The 18100-nt window shown below is 43.7% G+C and overlaps 2 protein-coding genes across 4 annotated transcripts in view; both read left to right on the top strand.

Annotated features, from left to right (window-relative positions):
- The window catches only part of MEIKIN (meiotic kinetochore factor), a 144919-nt gene that overhangs the window by 20421 nt on the left and 106398 nt on the right, over nt 1–18100 (top strand). The gene's annotated exons all lie outside the window — the stretch shown is intronic.
- Nucleotides 1–18100, top strand: part of FNIP1 (folliculin interacting protein 1) — a 64120-nt gene that overhangs the window by 7009 nt on the left and 39011 nt on the right. The window contains exon 1 of one of the 3 annotated variants that reach the window (XM_051794036.1): nt 12316–12877. The exons of the other annotated variants lie outside the window; for them this stretch is intronic. Within the exon in view, the coding sequence (XP_051649996.1) occupies nt 12867–12877 (11 nt within the window). The 5' untranslated portion in view covers nt 12316–12866. Of the gene's footprint in view, nt 1–12315; nt 12878–18100 lie in introns of those variants that run through there. 3 annotated transcript variants of the gene reach the window in all.

The following is an 18100-nucleotide window of genomic DNA, read 5'->3' as shown; positions in this document are numbered from 1 at the left end:
AAAAAAAAGTTATGCCCATTAAAAACAGGAAGTAATTTTATTTATCTCTAAATGACTTGCTAATGCACTGGCTGCTCCACCTTACACTGAGTAGTAGCAGAATTCATATATGGGAAATATTCATATGTGGGAAATATATTTGCACAAAATACACACATGATTCTGTTGTGCCTGTGGAATGTGACCATAACCACTGCATTCAAAAGGGGCAATCCCTGCGGGACTGATCACTAATTTCTAACAATACCTGCCCAAATGTGTTCTGCTTCATAGAAGTGTGATGGTTATTATGTAGTCTTTGTATCGAAAAGGATTTATTTATTTTAGCAACAATGTGTTGTGCTGTTGCTCAGTGCTAAACCGAAGCTTTTAATTGTGGTAATTCCACACATTTGCCTAAACGACCTTTTTCTTCTCTGAGACCGATAGCTTCTGGAGATACTATTATTCAGAACACAATGCACTGCAGAGAAACTTGTTCAAACACGTGAATTGCAGCACAAAATACTCAACAATCTACACAGAGTATTAACAGTGCATGCATGTAACGTGCATCTGCAAGTAAAACATGCTAGTATAAAGTTTTCCGTCTTTTCTGAAAAGCTAATTTCATAGTCCTTATCAAGACAATTCAACCCTTGGACTTAAGCAGTTTGGCTGTATGTAAAAATTCTTTGTAACAGTCCTGTCTGATGATTTTGGGGTGATAATCTGGGTATCTGCCAGCTTTTATGTGTTGTCTGTCCTTGAAACTCTGGCCCTGAAAGAAACACTGACTTGGTACAGGTGAAGGACTCTGCAGTGATGCCAGTGTCACTTAGGGAATGGTCTGTCACACAATACTGATGCTGCTCTGGTTCTCCAGGATCTTTCCACAACATCGTCAGTACTGATTTTGGCCTAAAATGAGCAAAATACGTCCTATTTCCTTTACTCTGAGTACTGATCGTGCCCTGTGCGTTCGTGGTGTTTGATGCTCCTCCAGATCTGCGTGTGCCTCACTCGCAGAGTCTTCAAATGTTTTTTCCCTTGCTCCAGCCAAAATGTCAACAAAACATAAAACTTGTAATAGTACCAAAAACCCTCTGCTCTTTCAGTTTGTGTGATATGGAGCTGGGAAGAAACAGGAGCCAAATTACAGTTCTCTGCCATCTGTTTTAGCTGATAAATGAAGAAACTTTGAGCGCAGTTCAGCCCTGACTTTAGGTCCTGGCATTGTGCCTGTTTGAGCCAGAGCAGTATCTTCACCCCAGCTCCTGTGTCTTTTTCCACTCAAAGAGAGAGAAGGTAGCTTGTGTGAGCATTGCCCAGAGGAGGAGTTGCTTTGCTGTATGCCTCCTTATTTTGTTTTATTTGAGCCTCAGTAGCCATGGAAATGGTGGCTCACACAGTGCAGGGCTTGGCCCCACGCTCCCCTCGGTGATTTCTGAACCTTTCGATCGACTCAGTCGTGTCTGCTGGAGACTGTGGGAAGTCTGAGCGAGCTGAGTTTCCTTAACTTCAGTGAAAATCCTGTGGGTGCTGTTGGGTGCCTCCTGCTCAGTAGTACCAGTGAAGCTCTGAGCTGGCTGCACCTCATCGTTTTCCTGTTTCCAGGGGCGTGTTAGAAGGGACCTGGGGACAGCCAGAGTCGGGGCATGTTGGAGGAAGGCAGTAGACATGTGACTCCATAGTGTGCCCAGAGAACAGCTGCAGTGTGACCACAAGAAAGGCCAGTCCTGGCTTACTGTGAATACCAGAATATCAAAACCTTTTTCTGCTGAATTATTGTGCTTTCTAGCGAGTGTTGAGACACACACTGTCTGCCCCATCCCCACGTGCCAAGGAAAGTCAGGCCTCCAAAGCCAGTGGGCTCAGCACTTAGTTTGCCATGTTTGGGGGTGCTTATGGAAGAGGACAGTCAGGCAGAAGGAAGCACATCATGTGTGAGCTGTTAGATGGGAATGAATGAGATTCTTGGCGGGTATTTTTGTTCTCATCTCCCCAGGCCCTGTGAAGCCCTCCCTAGAAAATGTTCTTGCCATTTGGAGATTTGGCTGAATGGTTTGTTTACTCACTTTCATGGAACTTGACACCAGAAATTGATAGAAAAAGCTCCGTTAGTTCAGGTGTTAATGAAAACTGAGTGCAGATGATAAGCTGTGGGGTTGGGTGTTCAGGGAACAGGCTGCACATCACCGGGGAGCGTGAGCCTCTTCTCAGAACCCTGTTCTGGTGAATGACATTATCTGAGCTTCTGAGAAGCTGCTAAAGAAGAAGTCTGCCAGAATTTTCTTGTTCCTCCAGGAAAAATAACAGTGCTACCCCTTACGACAGAGTTAAAGAAATGCCTCAAATGTCAGGACCGTGAATTGGCTTACAGTGCTAACTGTGTTTCTATTTAAAGGCAGCCCAAACTCTGACATAAAACTTAAATAGTCAGACAGAAAAAGGTGGTTGGTTTTTTCAATACTTAAACATATTTCAGCTGCTGTGAGTTACTGGAAATTACTTGCTTAGTAGAAAAGGAAATTGTTCTACTGACAGCATGGAGGGCTAAGAAGCTGTGAAAATGAGCATGGTGGTTTCTTAACTGAGTGTATTTTCTAGTCATCCGGGAGATGCTAATCATGAACTCCTGACCTTTTTTTTTTTTCTCCCCAAAACAGACATAATTAAAAAGTATAGAATTAAAAAAAAAATCAAAGCAACTTTAACATCTTTTGAGACTAAAACAGAATTATATCTTTATAAAGAAATGTTTATCAAACTTCTTTCAGATAAACAAAAACATCACTTTGGTATAAGATTAATTTACTTGCTTTAAATTTTAGTAGGTTTTTTCATAGTATTTTATGTGCAGTTATCAATAAATGATTAATTTTGATTAGCCTGAAAATGTAGCTATTTTGAAATGTACTATTAGATTTTCTTTTTGAATTGAGGAAGGCTCACAGGGCTGGTGGATAGTTTGTGTTCTGTGTCTTGTAAGACTTTTTCTCACATTGGGGTCAGAAGGTAAGACAGCGGGTGGTATGTTTCTTGTTTGTTTGTTTGGGGTTTTGTTATTTTTTCCCCACCTGGATTTAGTATATATTCATTTAAAGACTGATCTTTTTTGTCAGTAGCTAGCAGGACAAATCAGCTAAATTACACTCAGGGGGTGACACTGGTCTGTGCCCACACTGGAAGAAAAAAACCATGCAGGATAATGTAAAATTCACTTGTTCTTATTGTATGGATAGAGAAAACAGGAAAAGAAAACTTACAGGGAACACCTCTTGCATGGTGACAGTAAAGCAGGGGGGAGAGGGGTCCAGTGGGCTTTTATTTGGAAAGAATAACATGAATGTTGACAGCTGCTAAGTACAAAAAATGAAAGTCAGGCTGGAAATGCTGGGTGTGAAGTGAGTGTAACGAGCATGAAGTGGTGGCATTTTGGAGTTGCCCTGTGTTCAGAAGGTTACAAAGGTCCATGTGCAAGTGTAGCTGGAAGCAGTTGGATGGTGCTGCTGTGATGAAATATATACATTTTACAGGATTTAGTGGTTTAGTGGGCATGGAGGTATTCGCTCGAAGCTTGGACTTGATGATCTTGGAGGACTTGTCCAACTTTAATGATTCTGTGATTCATTTTGCTTGGGATTCCTTGTTCCTCCTAATGTTCTCCCTCATTGTCACTGTCCCTGTCTGTGCTCTGCTTTGGGAACCAGTATTTACACACATGCACACAGAGACAGAGGAAGAAGAGAATTAAAGCCCAGCTTGCTTTCCCTTCCATTTTTCTGTTCTCTTCTTAGTTTTGTCCTGTCTGAGCCCTGCAGTGCTGCCTCTCCTTTCTGAAGGGTTCCCCTGGGTGCTGTACTGTCCCCTACTCCTCCTGCCACAAGCAGTGGGGTGCATCCTGTTTGGGGTTACTGCTCTGTCACATCAAGTGACATGCACGAGCAGGAGAAGGGGAAAGGGAAATGAAGAGCCAAGGGAGTGATGACTTTGCCAACAGCTCCTTTCAGGGAAAAAAAAAAAAATCCAACAGAACAGCCCAGTCCAAAATGTCCTGGTGGCATTGACAGCTCTTGCTGTCCAGCACGTGAGCTTTTCTTTCCTATTGATGCAGTGGAATAAACAGCTTCATGTGGTGCTGTGGCTGGTTCACAGCAGGATACCTGCAGCACTAGGCTGCTTCGAGTTCCCACATCTTAGGGATGCTCCTGTGGACTGTCTAAAATCTGCTGGCAAGCTGTGGTGGCTGGGAGTGTCTGGAATTGCCTTCTCATCAAATCTGTTACCACTGGCAAAAAGGGGTTTATTGAACATATACTAAATATATATATATATATAATCTTGATTAAGTACAGCCTCTCCCAGTGGAACATTGTAGGTTTTATCAAGTGATTCTGTTGATTCTGTGAGGCAGAGCTGGTTTGGACTGTGTGTTCCAGCTCAATCCCGTGATAAGCAAGGTGTGTGTTTGGAGTGAGTTCCTGTGCTGATACCCAGGGAGGGCATGCCAAGCTGAACCTGCAGTTTCGTGATCACAGACAAAGATTTTAGCTGTAAGAAAAGCTCTGGGGACATGTAGGAGCTGTGCTCAGCTGGTGCTTAGAACTTCCATGTATCTGTGCTGTGGGATTCTCAGTAATACTTGACCAGTTCAGTTGTTCTCCAGTGGAAAATCCCTCTGGATGGATGGTTGTGTTGAAGAGCTTGGGCAATAGCCAGTCCTTCCCTGTATTTTCCATTCCTACCATTCTTGGAAACCCAAAACTGTGAGCATGTAGTGAGACTTAGAAAACTGAAGGGGATAGCAGAAAGCCTGAGGGTGCAGAGTGCCCTGTGGCAGTAAGCAAAGCACAGTGGAGCAAACCTAGTAGAGCACTTCAGTAAGCTTGGTTTAAAGGCTGAGCAAGTTTAAGCTGATAGCTAAAAACATGCTTATGTGCTCTTCTGCTTCTGGGAACCAAACTGTTCAGGTATCGCAGTTTTAGTGCATTTTTTGTAGGTGCCAGGCTGCTCCATTATTCTGTCAGTCTGTGTTTTTTTGCCAATATTAAATGAAGCTGGATGGCCATGTGGCTTGTTCAAGCATCTGATTTTTATTTGTCCTCATGTCCTTATGAGTTACATAAAAGCGAAGTCAAGCAATGTCTTTAGTGTCTGCTCTATATAGATCTACCTGAAATAGTTTCAGGTCACCTTTGCATGCTTAATTTGGAAAACAGTTGAGCAGCATGACTCTTGCCTTGGAGAATTGAGCAGTCTGGGCTTCTCACAGTAGTCTTGGGGCTCTTCAATATCTGCATAAATCAAGATCTCATCCCTTCTGCAAATTAAGTAGAGGCCTGTTTGACTTGTAGAGCCAGTAAGGGAGGGATGTTCAGTCCATGGGCTGGAGCCAAGAAAACTCTTCCCTCCTGAAAAGCAGCTGTAGGATAGATCCAGTCCACCTAGATATTCATTAGTGTTATTTGGCAGAGCTATGAAATCATTCTTAATTGTTTCTGGTTCAGAGCCTGGCAGTAGTCTTGAAATGCAGGGAACTTGGTGGTTGGTAGTTGTGAGGGTTAGCCGAGGGGATGGGTTAAGGGCTCTGGGCTTACGGCTGTCACGGCCGCAGGTCCCACTCTGTGCTGAAAGGCTGCAGAATTGGGCCAAGCGTTGCATTGAACATTTGGAGGTGTTGGAGATGCTTAGATGGCATGTGATGGTGCCAGACAGTTGTTGATTCACAGGGAGGATCTATCATTAGGACTCGTGGGATGTCGGTATAAATGAGCATCACGTACAGATAGCACAGCCTGGGATTTCATTCCAGGGATATTAATTTGTTATACTTGTACAATCATCCTCTGTCTTTAGTTTGCAGTTGTTCCTGTGTAACTGAGAAGGGGTTTTGGTGCAGTCTGAGGGGGCAATAAGGCTGAGTCAGCACTCTGCTTAAGCATGTGCTTTAAGTCTGTAAGTGGTTTGATTGCTCCCAACGAAGCCGCTCATGAGCTTAGCATTAGGCATGTGTTTTAAATAAGTTGTAAAACCTACACAAATGAGGAGGGTGAGACTGTAAACACACAATGTTTAAAATCAAAGGTTTACTGTAGTATTCTTCAGGAAGAGAGCTTTTGGCATTTAATCCATTTTAGTGACACACTGAGTTTAAATGCCACCTTCACTGGAAAAATGGTCGTCATCTGTTGATTTTATGTGACTGTCTCGATAAATGACCTGGTAACACAGCAAGCTAAAGTTCACTGTAGTCCTCTACAACCCCAAGCTTTGGACTGAGAGCAGCATTTTGGGATTATCCCTACGTCAGACCTCGGTTGAACTGAGTACATACGAACGATTGTCCGCCAGCTTTTCCTATTACAAACATACACAGTTTGTGAAATTGGTTTACCATGTGCTGAAAATTTCTTTGATATTTATAAAGCCTGTTCCTATGGCAACTAGACCCCATAACAGAAAAGCTTTGTGGTACTAAGAAATTCAGTTAACAACAGGAATAAAGGCATAGCAAAATAGCTTGTATTCCTTTTCCAAAAGCAAACAAACAAACAAACCCCAGAAGAAAGCCCGGTATCCCGAAGCAGCTTGGACCTGGATTGCCAGAGGGAAGGGCACACCCTGCTCAGCCTGGCCAGGCAGCTCACCCTTGGACATCACACTGGTCCCAGCTCTGACAGTGGAGAACAATCAGGGAATTCACAAGCATCTTCCTCTGAAGTAATTCATGGGTCTTTTTTTTTTCTTTTTTTTTTTTTTTGTATGGAAAGGCTGAAGTGATTTGATGATTTGGTTTATGAGCAAGGAAACACGAGTTTTGCTTCTCAGAACTGGATGTCCCTTTTGTGCTTTGCTAATACAGAAACTGGCAGAACAGGCATTACTTTTTCTTTGACGTTGGGGCTTGCAGCCCTGTTTCCTTGTGTCTCATGACTGAGTGAATCAACACCTAATTAAACAGTCACATGAGGGACAGAGTAAAATGCTGCTCAGGCACTGATCCCTGTGAATCTTTAGAGAATAACTACTTACATCTGTCTTCCTCCTCTTCCAAGGAACCCTGAACAGCTGCAGCTTTGCTTTTTCAATATTTTTTTTTTTCCAAGGAAAGAATATCACGTAAACCTCGGCTAAAGCAATGCTGCCTGTGCAGATACATGAGACCTGGGGTAGAGGGAAGGAAGACTTGGAAGTACTCAACAAAATTTTGAGAAATTGGACTGATTTGAGTTTGTGCTGGGGATGACTTAGCTGAAAGCCTGAAGATGTAGTCCTTGTGCATTTGACACTTCTGGAAATTTAACTGAAAATGTGAATGTTGGGCAGGGAAGTTGTGAGTGATCCGGGGGGATTCCGGACATTTTTAATATCAGTTATAGTATTTTTGCTTTCAGCTCGTTATGAAGGTCCATAACAGTTTCTTTCCATCTCTGAGTGGCAAATACTCGTGTGGAGATTTATTGGGCTCTCAATTATCACTCGGTCACAAGTGCAGCCACCTTAATCAATGACAGGGCCGTGGCCTGCAGCCAAGGAATGCTCCGAGCCCCATGCTGCCTGCACAGGATGACTTTCACCACCAAGGCAATATTTTTTCCCTTTATAAAAGTCACAAAACAAGTATTACAGGATGTTTTAATCAGCACAAGCAGATGGCTCCCTGCACCCCGACCCAGCAGAGGGCTGTGCAGCAGGTGCCAGGGTCTGCACCGGGCCGTGGCCTTGCCCCCGTGTGCTGGCACTGGAGGTACCAGTGGTTTGGGCACTCCGTGGAGTGGCACTTCCAGGCTGAAGGTCTCCACCAGGGGTTATCCCAGCTGCCTGCTGCCAGGCCAGGGGCTTTTGGAGTGGAGAAAGGGTTTGGTTAGGTGCCCTGGCAGAGACCTCCTGGGCACAGCATCGCCCGCCCCAGCCCAGCTCACAGTTAAAAAGCATGGCATAAAAAAATGCAGCTGTTTACATTCTTTTAGCCTTTGAAAAATTTTAGATATATCTGTCTGATTAAAAAAAAAAAAAAAAGCTTTTTTAGATGTGTTTACTTGGTGCAGAAATTGCCTGCCATGTCAGGCATAAATAAAGTACACCAGCAATTTGGTTATGCATCTTTCAGCTTTTTATTTTTTTTAGCATCTCCTGAAGTAATGTATTGAGAATCTCAGTTTTCAGTGGTGCAAAAAGAAGAAAACTGCCATAGTCATTACAGTTGCTGGGAAGTGAATGAAAATAAAAGCCTTAAAGACGCTCTAAGCTGAAGATAAATAAAGACAACAGGGTTTTAATATAGGGTTTAAATATAGGGTTTTAATAGACAAACTCAATGTTTGTCTGTTAAAAACAGGAAAATGTTAGGAGTCCTCAACCAAAGTACTCTAGTTCCATCAAGAATCATTCAATGATTTGTTATTATTACTAATATTGGTTGATAGCAATAGTGGAGCTACAGTGATCCCTCTAAGATGTCTCCGATTTCATGGCAAGAGAGGTCTTGCAGTCAACCTTGACTGTGATATATCTTCTTTTCTCTTCCTTGTCTCATCTATTAATATTCATGATCTCCAAAATAAAAAGCATCAATTCACCACTAAGTTCCTTAAGCAAACTTTGCAGTTGATAAATCCAAGCCTGTGAGCTTGGTTTCGTTCTGTTGAGTTAGTTTTGTGTGTGGATTTAAGGATTGTTGAACCTGTCACGACATCTCCAGAACTGCACAGCATAAAGGAGGGAACACAGACTTCCCCCCACAACCCTCCTCTGCTACACTACACAATTCTGGGTGGTTTTAGAAGGTTCTTTATTTCCAACAACTATGTGTGCTCATCAAAAGCAGTTTGTATTGGAACTTCTTTCTCCCCAACTTTTCATTAGACACACACAATACTGAGCTATTACACTTTATTTTTAATAGCTACAGCAGAAGATTCTGCTCTGCACACCCCAGTGCACACAATAAAATAACTGTTTGGCAGGGGGAAAATGCCCTCTTGTCTTGCAGTACCAGTTGGTATTATGGAGGTTTGTTCGGTGTCTTATTTATAGTAGATTGTGAATGGAAATGTGATACAAAACAAACACCAATGTTCCAGTGCCTTAACCGTGCATCAGATTTTTACTTTGATAGTTATTTTTATTTCCATCATCTTTTATCATGACTTGAGAAATTACAACAGCGAAGGGGACGGTCCATCTGCTGAGGTCTCAGCATCCATGCTCCTAAAAGAGAGATAATGTTCCATGTCCTACCCTCCAGGAATGCTCCCGGGCAGATTTGTAGTTGTGCTGATGCTCCTTTACAGTGCTGGTAGAGATAGTTCATTCCAGTCATGAGACCTCAGGCTAGTAGTGAGAATCCTGTGAATGGAGAGTTTATAACCTTTGCTTCTCTGTTGATTTCTGTTTTTTTTTTTTTTTCTTATTGCATATCAAAAGCACTTTTTTTAGTGTTTGTTTAAAAATCTGGTTTCCTTTCAAGAAAAGGGGGCCCAGGTTTTGAAACTCCTGAGGGCTGCTTGCAGTGATCTTTCTCGTTGTTTTGGCTTTTGCTGACCTTTGGCTGGGCTTATGTTTGTGTGTGCAGGTATGTGTATGTGCTCCAGGTGTATACAGAACGTTCATGCTTTAATACCTCCACTCTTCCTCTCCAGCAGTGAGGAATTCAGTGGAATCTTTTTTTGCAGGGATACAAAAATGCACAAAAAGCACGTTTTTTTAGAAGTCTAGCTCAGTGGCAATCCTACTAAGGCGAGTATTTTGTAGAGAAATGGTGTCCAAGTATTTCTAGTCAGATTTCAAATAAAATCCTAATTGGTTTTCTCTCTTTTGGTCTGCAGTGGCTTCCAGCTCCTACCTTCGTGCATTACTAAGCAATAAACATTTCTTGGCTCACTTACTGGCTCTTTGTTGTGTGTGCTTCCAACATGTGTGAGGAAAGCCTTCCTTCAGGAGAAAGACTGAAAAAAACTCGTTAAGGCAGAGAAGACCAAAAATGAATCATTTCATTACTTTTTAGCCTGCGGTTGGAGCAAACTCTGTTGTCTGCTCAGTTTAAAATCAGATGATTTATACCCAAAAGGTGCATATGAGCCTCTGCAGTGGTTTTAAACGTTTTCAGAAATGCCTTTGGATAAAATGAAGGGGGAAAATCTTTTTGGTGGGGTTTGGTTTTGAGGTTTTCTTTGGCTTACATATGTTTAAGAACGTGCCACAGCCCTGGTCAGGCATGGGGGTCTGCAGAGAGTCCAGGGCTCGGGGCTGTTGGATGTGGTTGAACATCATCACCCACATCTTTCCCATCTGCAGTCAGGTGGATGTGCATGGATACTGAAATATCTCCCTGGAAGGTGATGGGCTGCAGCAGGAGATTTTGACAGTTCTATTTCTTTAATTTAAGTGTTTTTCTGAACTAGAATCATATTACCAGCTTTGTTTTTCAAGCTCATATTTATACACACACACAAAAGAAAGCCTTCACCCTTTCAAAGAGATGCCTGGATATACACCTAGAGAAGAGGATGGTGCATATCTCATCTTACAAAGGCCTGAGTGTTTTCTTGGATATGGGTATGGTGTATGAACAAACACTGAGTATCTGAAGTCCTTCCTCAAGCAATAAGTATTCACTGATCTGGCTAAAGCACTGTTTACTCTCTGAACAATCTGAGTCTGTCTCTATTTGCAGAGAAATTCCTTCCAATATTTTTCCTGGTCAGTTGTTTGGATGGAGGCTGGGTCTGCTTTCAAAGCACTTGTCTTTTAAGCGCATCAGGTTACCCTGAGGTAAAATGGAAACCTTAGATGTTACTCCTGTAAATAAATGTTTACATAATACATGGCACTGAACTTCTCGGCATTGCATGTCTAAGAAAAAAGGTCACTTTTGACATCAGTAACCTTTAGAGAGTGGTGCCTTTGCCACACAGGTAAAGAAAGTTACTGTGCACAGCACATTCCTCACTAGATCAAGAAGGTAGGAGAAGTCAGCTGTTACTGCTTACATCTCCCAAAGCTTGGCATTTTAAGCTTTGAAGGCAAGACTTGGGTTTAAGGCATGGGTCTCCTGTAAACAGCACATGCCCAATTTTGCTCATGTGAGTAATTCCATTGAATTCCCTGGCACTAGTGGGGTATGAAAAGCCAAGTCTGTAATGTATGTGTTTGTGAGGTCAGGGCCCCAACTCTTCATTTCTAAATGAGAAACTTCCTGTAAAGCATTCATGGTAACAAAAGATAATGGTTTTATCTCTCTTTAGGTTTGCTGCTTTTGCGTCAGAACACTTGCCCAGCACCAAACATAAAAACATTACCTTTCTATAAAACAGCAGCAAAACTGCTGTGGTGTGAATAGATGAAGGATTTCTGCCTGAACTTGATCCAGATGTGTAGCAGAAGAGGGAGCTTGGTGTTCCCCTGTGGAATCCATTCCACAGGGTAAACAACAACTGGACTCTTGGGATTGTTGGGTGTTGGGGGCAGAGCCCACGAACAAGTGCATCAGCTCACCCACTCTGTGATACAGGGGTACCATCGGCAGTCCCGTGCTTTGGGCTGTGGGATGCAGTGGAAAGGAGATCTTGATGATAAATGCGTTTTTGCTGCTTTTCTGTTTAAAATATTGGCAAAACCTGTAGGTTTTCAAACACTGCAAAAAAAAAAAAAAAATCGAAGTGGGATTTATGATGTTGCAGCCTTCTGCCTTCATATATTAATTGAGTTTTATTCAAGGAATGCAGAATTAATAGTAAGAGTGATTAGCTTCACATATGCCCGTGACAAGACTTTTTATGGCTTTTGATGTGCATTGCGTTTTTGGATTGCCCAGTTCCTTTGTCACTTCCCTGTCCAGCTCTCTCATTCCTCCCCTACCATTTAAAGATAAAAGTTTGTTCAACATCAGTCGCTGTTGTGATGCCTGGGCAGCTTTCCTCGCACGGCAGGAGCGGTCAGGGAGCCTTGTTTACAGCTGTGGGGCCGGTCGGGTTTTCTTTGGGGACATTATTTCACATATTTCATTCCCCCCCATCGTTGCCATCCAATTGTCTCGCACGGTCGCGGTGCCTCCCGTGTAATATTAATGAGCCCCCGCCGGGCGCACAGTGCTGCCTTTGTTCGGGCACCGGGGAGGGGACGCGGGCGGGGATGGGGCGGGCGGAGCGGCCGGGGCAGGGGGCGAGCAGGGGGCGAGCAGGGGGCGAGCGGGGCGGCGGGGCCGAGGGCCCGTCCCTGAGGGCGCGGGGATGGCGGCGGGCATGGCGGGCGCAGGTGGCCCGCGCTGACGGGCGGTCACATGATGGCGGTGAGCGCCGGCCCGGCCGCCCGCGGCCCCGGCGCTGTGCGGGCTGTGCGGGCTGTGAGGGGAGCGGGGGTTCCGCCCCGCTGTGACCCCCGGGCGGGCCGAGCGCCCCGGCCGCGGCTCTGAGGGGCTGCCAGGGGACCGTGTCATGAGACCGAGCGCGGGGACGCGGACGGAGGGGCGGACGGGGACGAGCCCGGGCAGCGCTCGGCGTCCCCGCGGGTCGCGCTGAGCTCCGCCGGGAAGGCACAGAGCGGCGGCGGGGCCGGGCCGGGCTCCGCTCCCCGGGCGGGACCCGCGGATGGACGGGCAGCGCTGGGGCTCTGACACCGCGGGGCAGCGCGAACGCTGCCCGGGGCAACCCCGGAGCCGCTGCCCTTAAGGTGGTTTTTGTGATCCTGTTGCTAGGATTAAGCCTTTTGCACTGCAGCATGGAGAGTCTTTTGTTTGAGTTAAATTCAGACCTCTTGATATGTCACCTGACAGTCTTGTGGTTTTGGATGAATATGGCTCATTGCTATTATTAACCTGAGTTGGCAGCCGGGCACAACAGGAGTTTATAGGGATTTCGAAAAGTGGAACTGCTCGGGGGACAAAGATGCTTCCCAGGTACGGTCACTGCACACTTCTTGAGATTATTTTGATTTTTCGAAAGCTTATTATTTTCCCTGTGATGAAAATATTTCTTTTCCGGATACGTGAAGCTTTTACAGATTTAATTTTTTAAATGATTTTTATTATAATTTCATGCTAAACGGCACGAATGATTTTTTTTCCCTGGATTGATTCTATCTGTTGTAATTTTGCAAAGGGAAGTGCAGTCTGCTTGAATAATGTAAAACATTGTGTTCAGTGCTAGTGAATTTAACTGAAATGAGCTGTCTCGTTTGTGTGTGGTTTTAATTAAAACAGGTATTTCAAAAGAGCATGGAGCTTGTGTGTGTATGTGCAAATATTTGCATGCATATGTTTGCCTAAATCAGCTGAAAGCTGAGCAGGTGATCCTTAAAATGAGGTGAGGTAGTCAGAAAAATATTTTATGAAATTACTAATACCGATTGTAAATTCTGAAGCTGTGCGAATTGCAAAGTTACTCAACATGCTGCACATCTTAAACAAAACCTTCCCACCAATTTATTTTCAATATCACACTCCAGATTATGATTAATGTATTGACTAGGCTGCACTTAACCTGTAAATATTATGTCTTTTTGCTTGTGGAAAGGCATCTGGCTCATCTATTAGACTTTAGAGTATAAATTAGGTATCTTAATGAGAGTCAAGTGACTTGGTGGAAGGGAGAAAAAAATGAAAACAAGCTAAAGTCAGCTTCGTATACAGTTAAAGAACTGGACATAGCCAAGGAACTTGGAAGCCAGTTGAAGTCCAGGTTTATTTACTGCCTGTGACATACCTGGCTGATGCACTCTGTGCCTGGTGTACAGTATGTGCTTAGGATAAGCAGCACAAGTTTCCCGGAGCTCAAGAAGTGCAGCTATTCCAGGTGAGGATTGCTAAGCTGGTAAATGACTGAGCCAGACTTAGGGATGGAGCAGGGAGCTGACCTCCACAGCTCTGCCGTGCCTGTGGACAGGTCATCCTCCTTCAGGAGAGGAAAAGGGGAGCGCTTGGATTTAATTTATGGCAAAGAAACGTTGTTCCAGTGTGATAAACCTAAACCGTGTCCCTTGACTGGGACTGGGACTGGGAGCAGTCAAGGGTGGCTGTCCCTGGGGCCATCCAGAATGTGTCTGCTCTTCCAGGCTATCCAGAACACAGGTCCTGTGACTTCTGCGAAAGCCTGGCTGAGGTCACGGTGGCAGAGGGCAGTGTCACCCGAGCGCTGGGCGAGCTGCTTCGCAATCCACCCTCGAGGGCTCCTCCCTGGCCCTGGCCAGGCACAGTCGCTGGTTTTCTGTGCAGAATCAGCAAGTGTTCACCACCAGTCACTCAGCCCTGACGTGACCTCAGCTCTCGTAAAGACAATTATCTTGCAAAATTTTTGCTAAGTGTGGGCCCCGTGGTTTCCCTGCTTTAGGGATCTTCTTCCTCCTCGTAGCCTTATGGTTGTGTTATGTCACCAGCACTTCAGTGGAATCTCTCTCTTAAAATGCCAACTTTGCAAATTGGCAGTGCTGCCTGGATCATCCTTGTCATGTGAATCCTGAGAAAGCTCTTTTGTGTTTCAGGTGTTATTGCTAAAAAAAATAAATAACCTGCCCATACCTCTAAAAAGAGATGGTCTTCAAAGGTGGAAGCTTTATTAACATACAGTACAGTTCTGTTTTTGTGTCTTCCAAATTAGTTGTGCTCTTTCAGAACGGTCTATGCAGCTGTTTTTGTACAATAATGGTCAAATAATAAGGGAATTGTTTAAATGCAGTAAGGAGGTATTAAAATATGTACAATACCTTCTCCAGGTATCCTATATACTTGACTTTTTTTGTATCTTCTCAAAGCCAAAAGAGAGAAAATCCAGTAAGAGAATAGAAATCTACAGAGGAGTTTGGGCAGGAGAAAGGAATTCCTTGTTGGAAAAGGCATCTCAGTCAGGGGTGAGAGGAGTATGATATGGTGGCTGGACTAGGCAAGGACCATTTTCCTTCTGCATCTGATCACCCTTCCCTACAACAAAGCAACTGCAGGATCCTAAATTATCCTGGGCTGTGTAGGTCCAGGTGAGCATGCTTTGGTGTGGAACATGGAGATAACCTGCATCTGAAATCCCAGTGCACCCAGGGGGACAGTCCTGTGTTTACATCAGCTCTTCAAGGCAGGCACGGGCTCTGTCAGGTGTTTGTGTGGAAGCTGGCTGGGTCTGAGCACCTGCAGCAATGACAATCCATGGAGAGTTATCTGCAGGAGCTGCAGATGAGCCCTGGGATCCCTGTGCCTGTGTCCTGATGCTCCTCCAGCAGGAGCCTGCGAGGGGAGCGCGGGGCAAGGTGGACCCGCCGGCTGCTCTGCCTGGCTGTTCTGTCACCCTCTAAAAAGGTGCTAACATGAAAACCACGCAGAACAGATAAGCTGGCATAAACTATAAATATCATTTGCGTAGATGCACTTAAAAATAGTTCCAAGTGATTCATCACCAGGCAATTTTTATAACTATGGGTAACATGATGTAGGAAAACAATAGTTTGATAGTTTCAACTTACTTTTTCAATGTTTAGTCACGTTCTGGTTTTGAGCAACTTTACTTTTTAGAAAACTCTTTTACAATTCCTATCTTCTTAATACCTTGATCAGTTTGCCTCAATTGCTTTTCTTTATGACTTCTAAAATATCTGTGTTTATTAAAAAATGATTGGTACTATCTAAGCTGTGTTAATATGAAATAGTTTTAAAACTAAAGTCTCAGGCAGAAGAAAAAGTAATACTAAGCTAAACCTTGCATGTAATGAAGAAGTACTGTTTGTATTGAAAGTGGGAATGAAGAGGAAGGGATGTACTTGCATTCAGTTACAGGGGAAAGTCCTGTATTTTAATTGATGGAGGGGTAATGAAGGATTACTGTGTCTGTCGTTTCATCTATTAAAACTTGCCCAGAGTGAAATAATACCAATTTACAGTCACTCAGTTCTTGCTGAGAAGTGTCGATGGCAGTAGTAAACTCCAGGAATTGGATACACAAGAAAATCCATCCTTGGGGAGCATTTGGAGCTCTGGATTGCCATGAATCTTACAGTACAGGTGTCAGGAAGCACGTCATGGATCTATAAATGTAAACTACAGGTAATATTCCTAGTGATTGAAGGTAAAAAAGGCAGGAAAACAAAAAGGGTGAAAGAGGTGAAGAGCTGAACAACAGTAGGGCTTAAGTGTAAACATGCATTAAAATATCATTTTTCAGGCCCTGATTTTGTTATTATTAGTTTCTAATAATTTCATCATTAATCATGTGGAAGTTTTCCATTCTGTCCCAAATAATTCCTTCCTTTTGCACTTCGTACTTGCATTAGCATCAGTGCAGGGGGTTTGGACTCCAGAAATCCCTTCCAACCTTGACCCGTCTGTCACGGTGTGAGATCTGGGGTTATGTGATTTGTTTCTGAGACATCTGATACAGCATTTATGCATCAAGAGATTCCTACCCCATACAGGTATTTTTGGACATGTCATTCTAGAAGAATCCCCACGTGTAGTAGAGATCTCTCAGGAGCAGTGTCCTCCTCAGAAGGAATTAGTTTTTAGTTTTTCTCTCCCTCCATGAACTCACAGCGTTGTGTGGAAAATGTCTTTGGTATTTGGGGTTTTCTTGGTGGTGGTTTTTGTGTGTTTTTGTTCTGGATTTGTTTTTGTGTTTTCCTTTAATTCTAATCGGATTCAAGGAAAGATCAAAGAATGGCAGACAGGTCAGGCAGGAAAAAGTCCTCATTAAGAAACTGTTTCCAGTTTCCAGAGCAGGGTGAGAGATGGAGACTCACCTTTCATTAACATTGCCAGAACATCTGATTCTCCGTCTCCTGGTTTTCCTGTAAGAATCTCAAGAAAACATCAGTTAAATGTCAAAGTTAATTTCCATTTATAAACAGAACTAATTATATTCAGAAGATCTAGGTCAGTTTTCATCTGCCTGAAGAGGAGGGCTGGAGTGCTGCCCTGGTATATTTGTTTTGAGAACGCGCCCTGCCTATTGCATGCAGGAATTTCTCTGTTTCTGGGGATAATCTATGCAGATATCAAGCTTAACGGTATTTTAAACCTGCTAACAACAAAAGCAAAGCTACTCTGTGTCCTGCTTCTCCCTGGCCGGCGGGGGTGAGTCGGAGGTGCCAGGCTGCCTCTGTTTACTGTCTGCCTAAATGAACTTTCCCCCAGCTCTCGGAAAGGCTCCTCTGCTTTGGGAAGTGGCCCGCTCTTGCCAGGGAATGTTTTTGCAAGGCTGAAATGTGCTTAAGGATGCTATTATGTAACAGAGATAACGCTTCTTTGGAATTATCACAAATTATGATGGATAATAGCTACTAAATGCTTGTCTAGAGAAAGTTAAAATGTCATGTGAAGAAGCTGAGAAGTAAACAAGCTCCTGTTACCTTGATCAGATATGTTTCTGAATACACCAAGAGTTTTATATTTAGCTTTCTCTCCTCTTAGTGTGTAATCTGCTCTTGGAGCTTTTTATAAGTAGACTTTCCTAAGATCTGGAACAGCTACTGCCCTTCTTTGCCAGTAATTTCAAAGTCAAATATCAAAAGTACTAGGTAATGGAAGACATGCTTTTGTCCGAGTGTGAAGGAAATTCAAATGCGTTGCAAGGGTGGAGCAAGTGATAGCACCTTTTTGGCCAGCAAGTCCTTGTTATTGTCACACACTGCTTCTTTATAGGAACCACAGTGGCCTATCTGGAAAAAAATATTAGTTTCTGGACTTCCCATGATTTCATTTAAATATATGGAGGCTGTTCTCCCAGGAAGCCAGTTTATCCAGTGGTTCTCCTCACCTCTAGCCAAAGTCATGCTCTTACCAGTTACCATCCCCCAGCATTAGTGCCTTCAAGGCTCTTGGTTGGTAACACCCCAGACATGTATAAAACCAGAGATTTTGTTTTCTTTAATTTTATGAAATGCAAGATGGGGCTCATTTAGCAGAGACCCCAGTAAATGTAAGCTGAGCTCTTTTCACTGTGCTTGGGCTTTGGTACAGAATTTGCTCAGTTGGGTGTCTGCTTTTTGTTGTGGGCATGTCCCTCTGCTGAGGACACTTGGCTTTAGGTGCCCAAATGGGAAGGTGCATGGCTCTTTGACCCCAAATCTAGACATCAAGTTATTTCAGCTTCAAGTTGCTCAAGGTTTTTTCTTGTAACAAGTTGATTTTGACATTTGTTGCACA

Source organism: Manacus candei, unplaced genomic scaffold, assembly GCF_025592945.1.
Source record: "Manacus candei isolate 608988 ecotype Guabito, Panama unplaced genomic scaffold, ASM2559294v1 h1tg000037l, whole genome shotgun sequence".
NCBI lineage: Eukaryota > Metazoa > Chordata > Aves > Passeriformes > Pipridae > Manacus > Manacus candei.
This window is presented reverse-complemented; position numbering and strand designations above follow the sequence as displayed.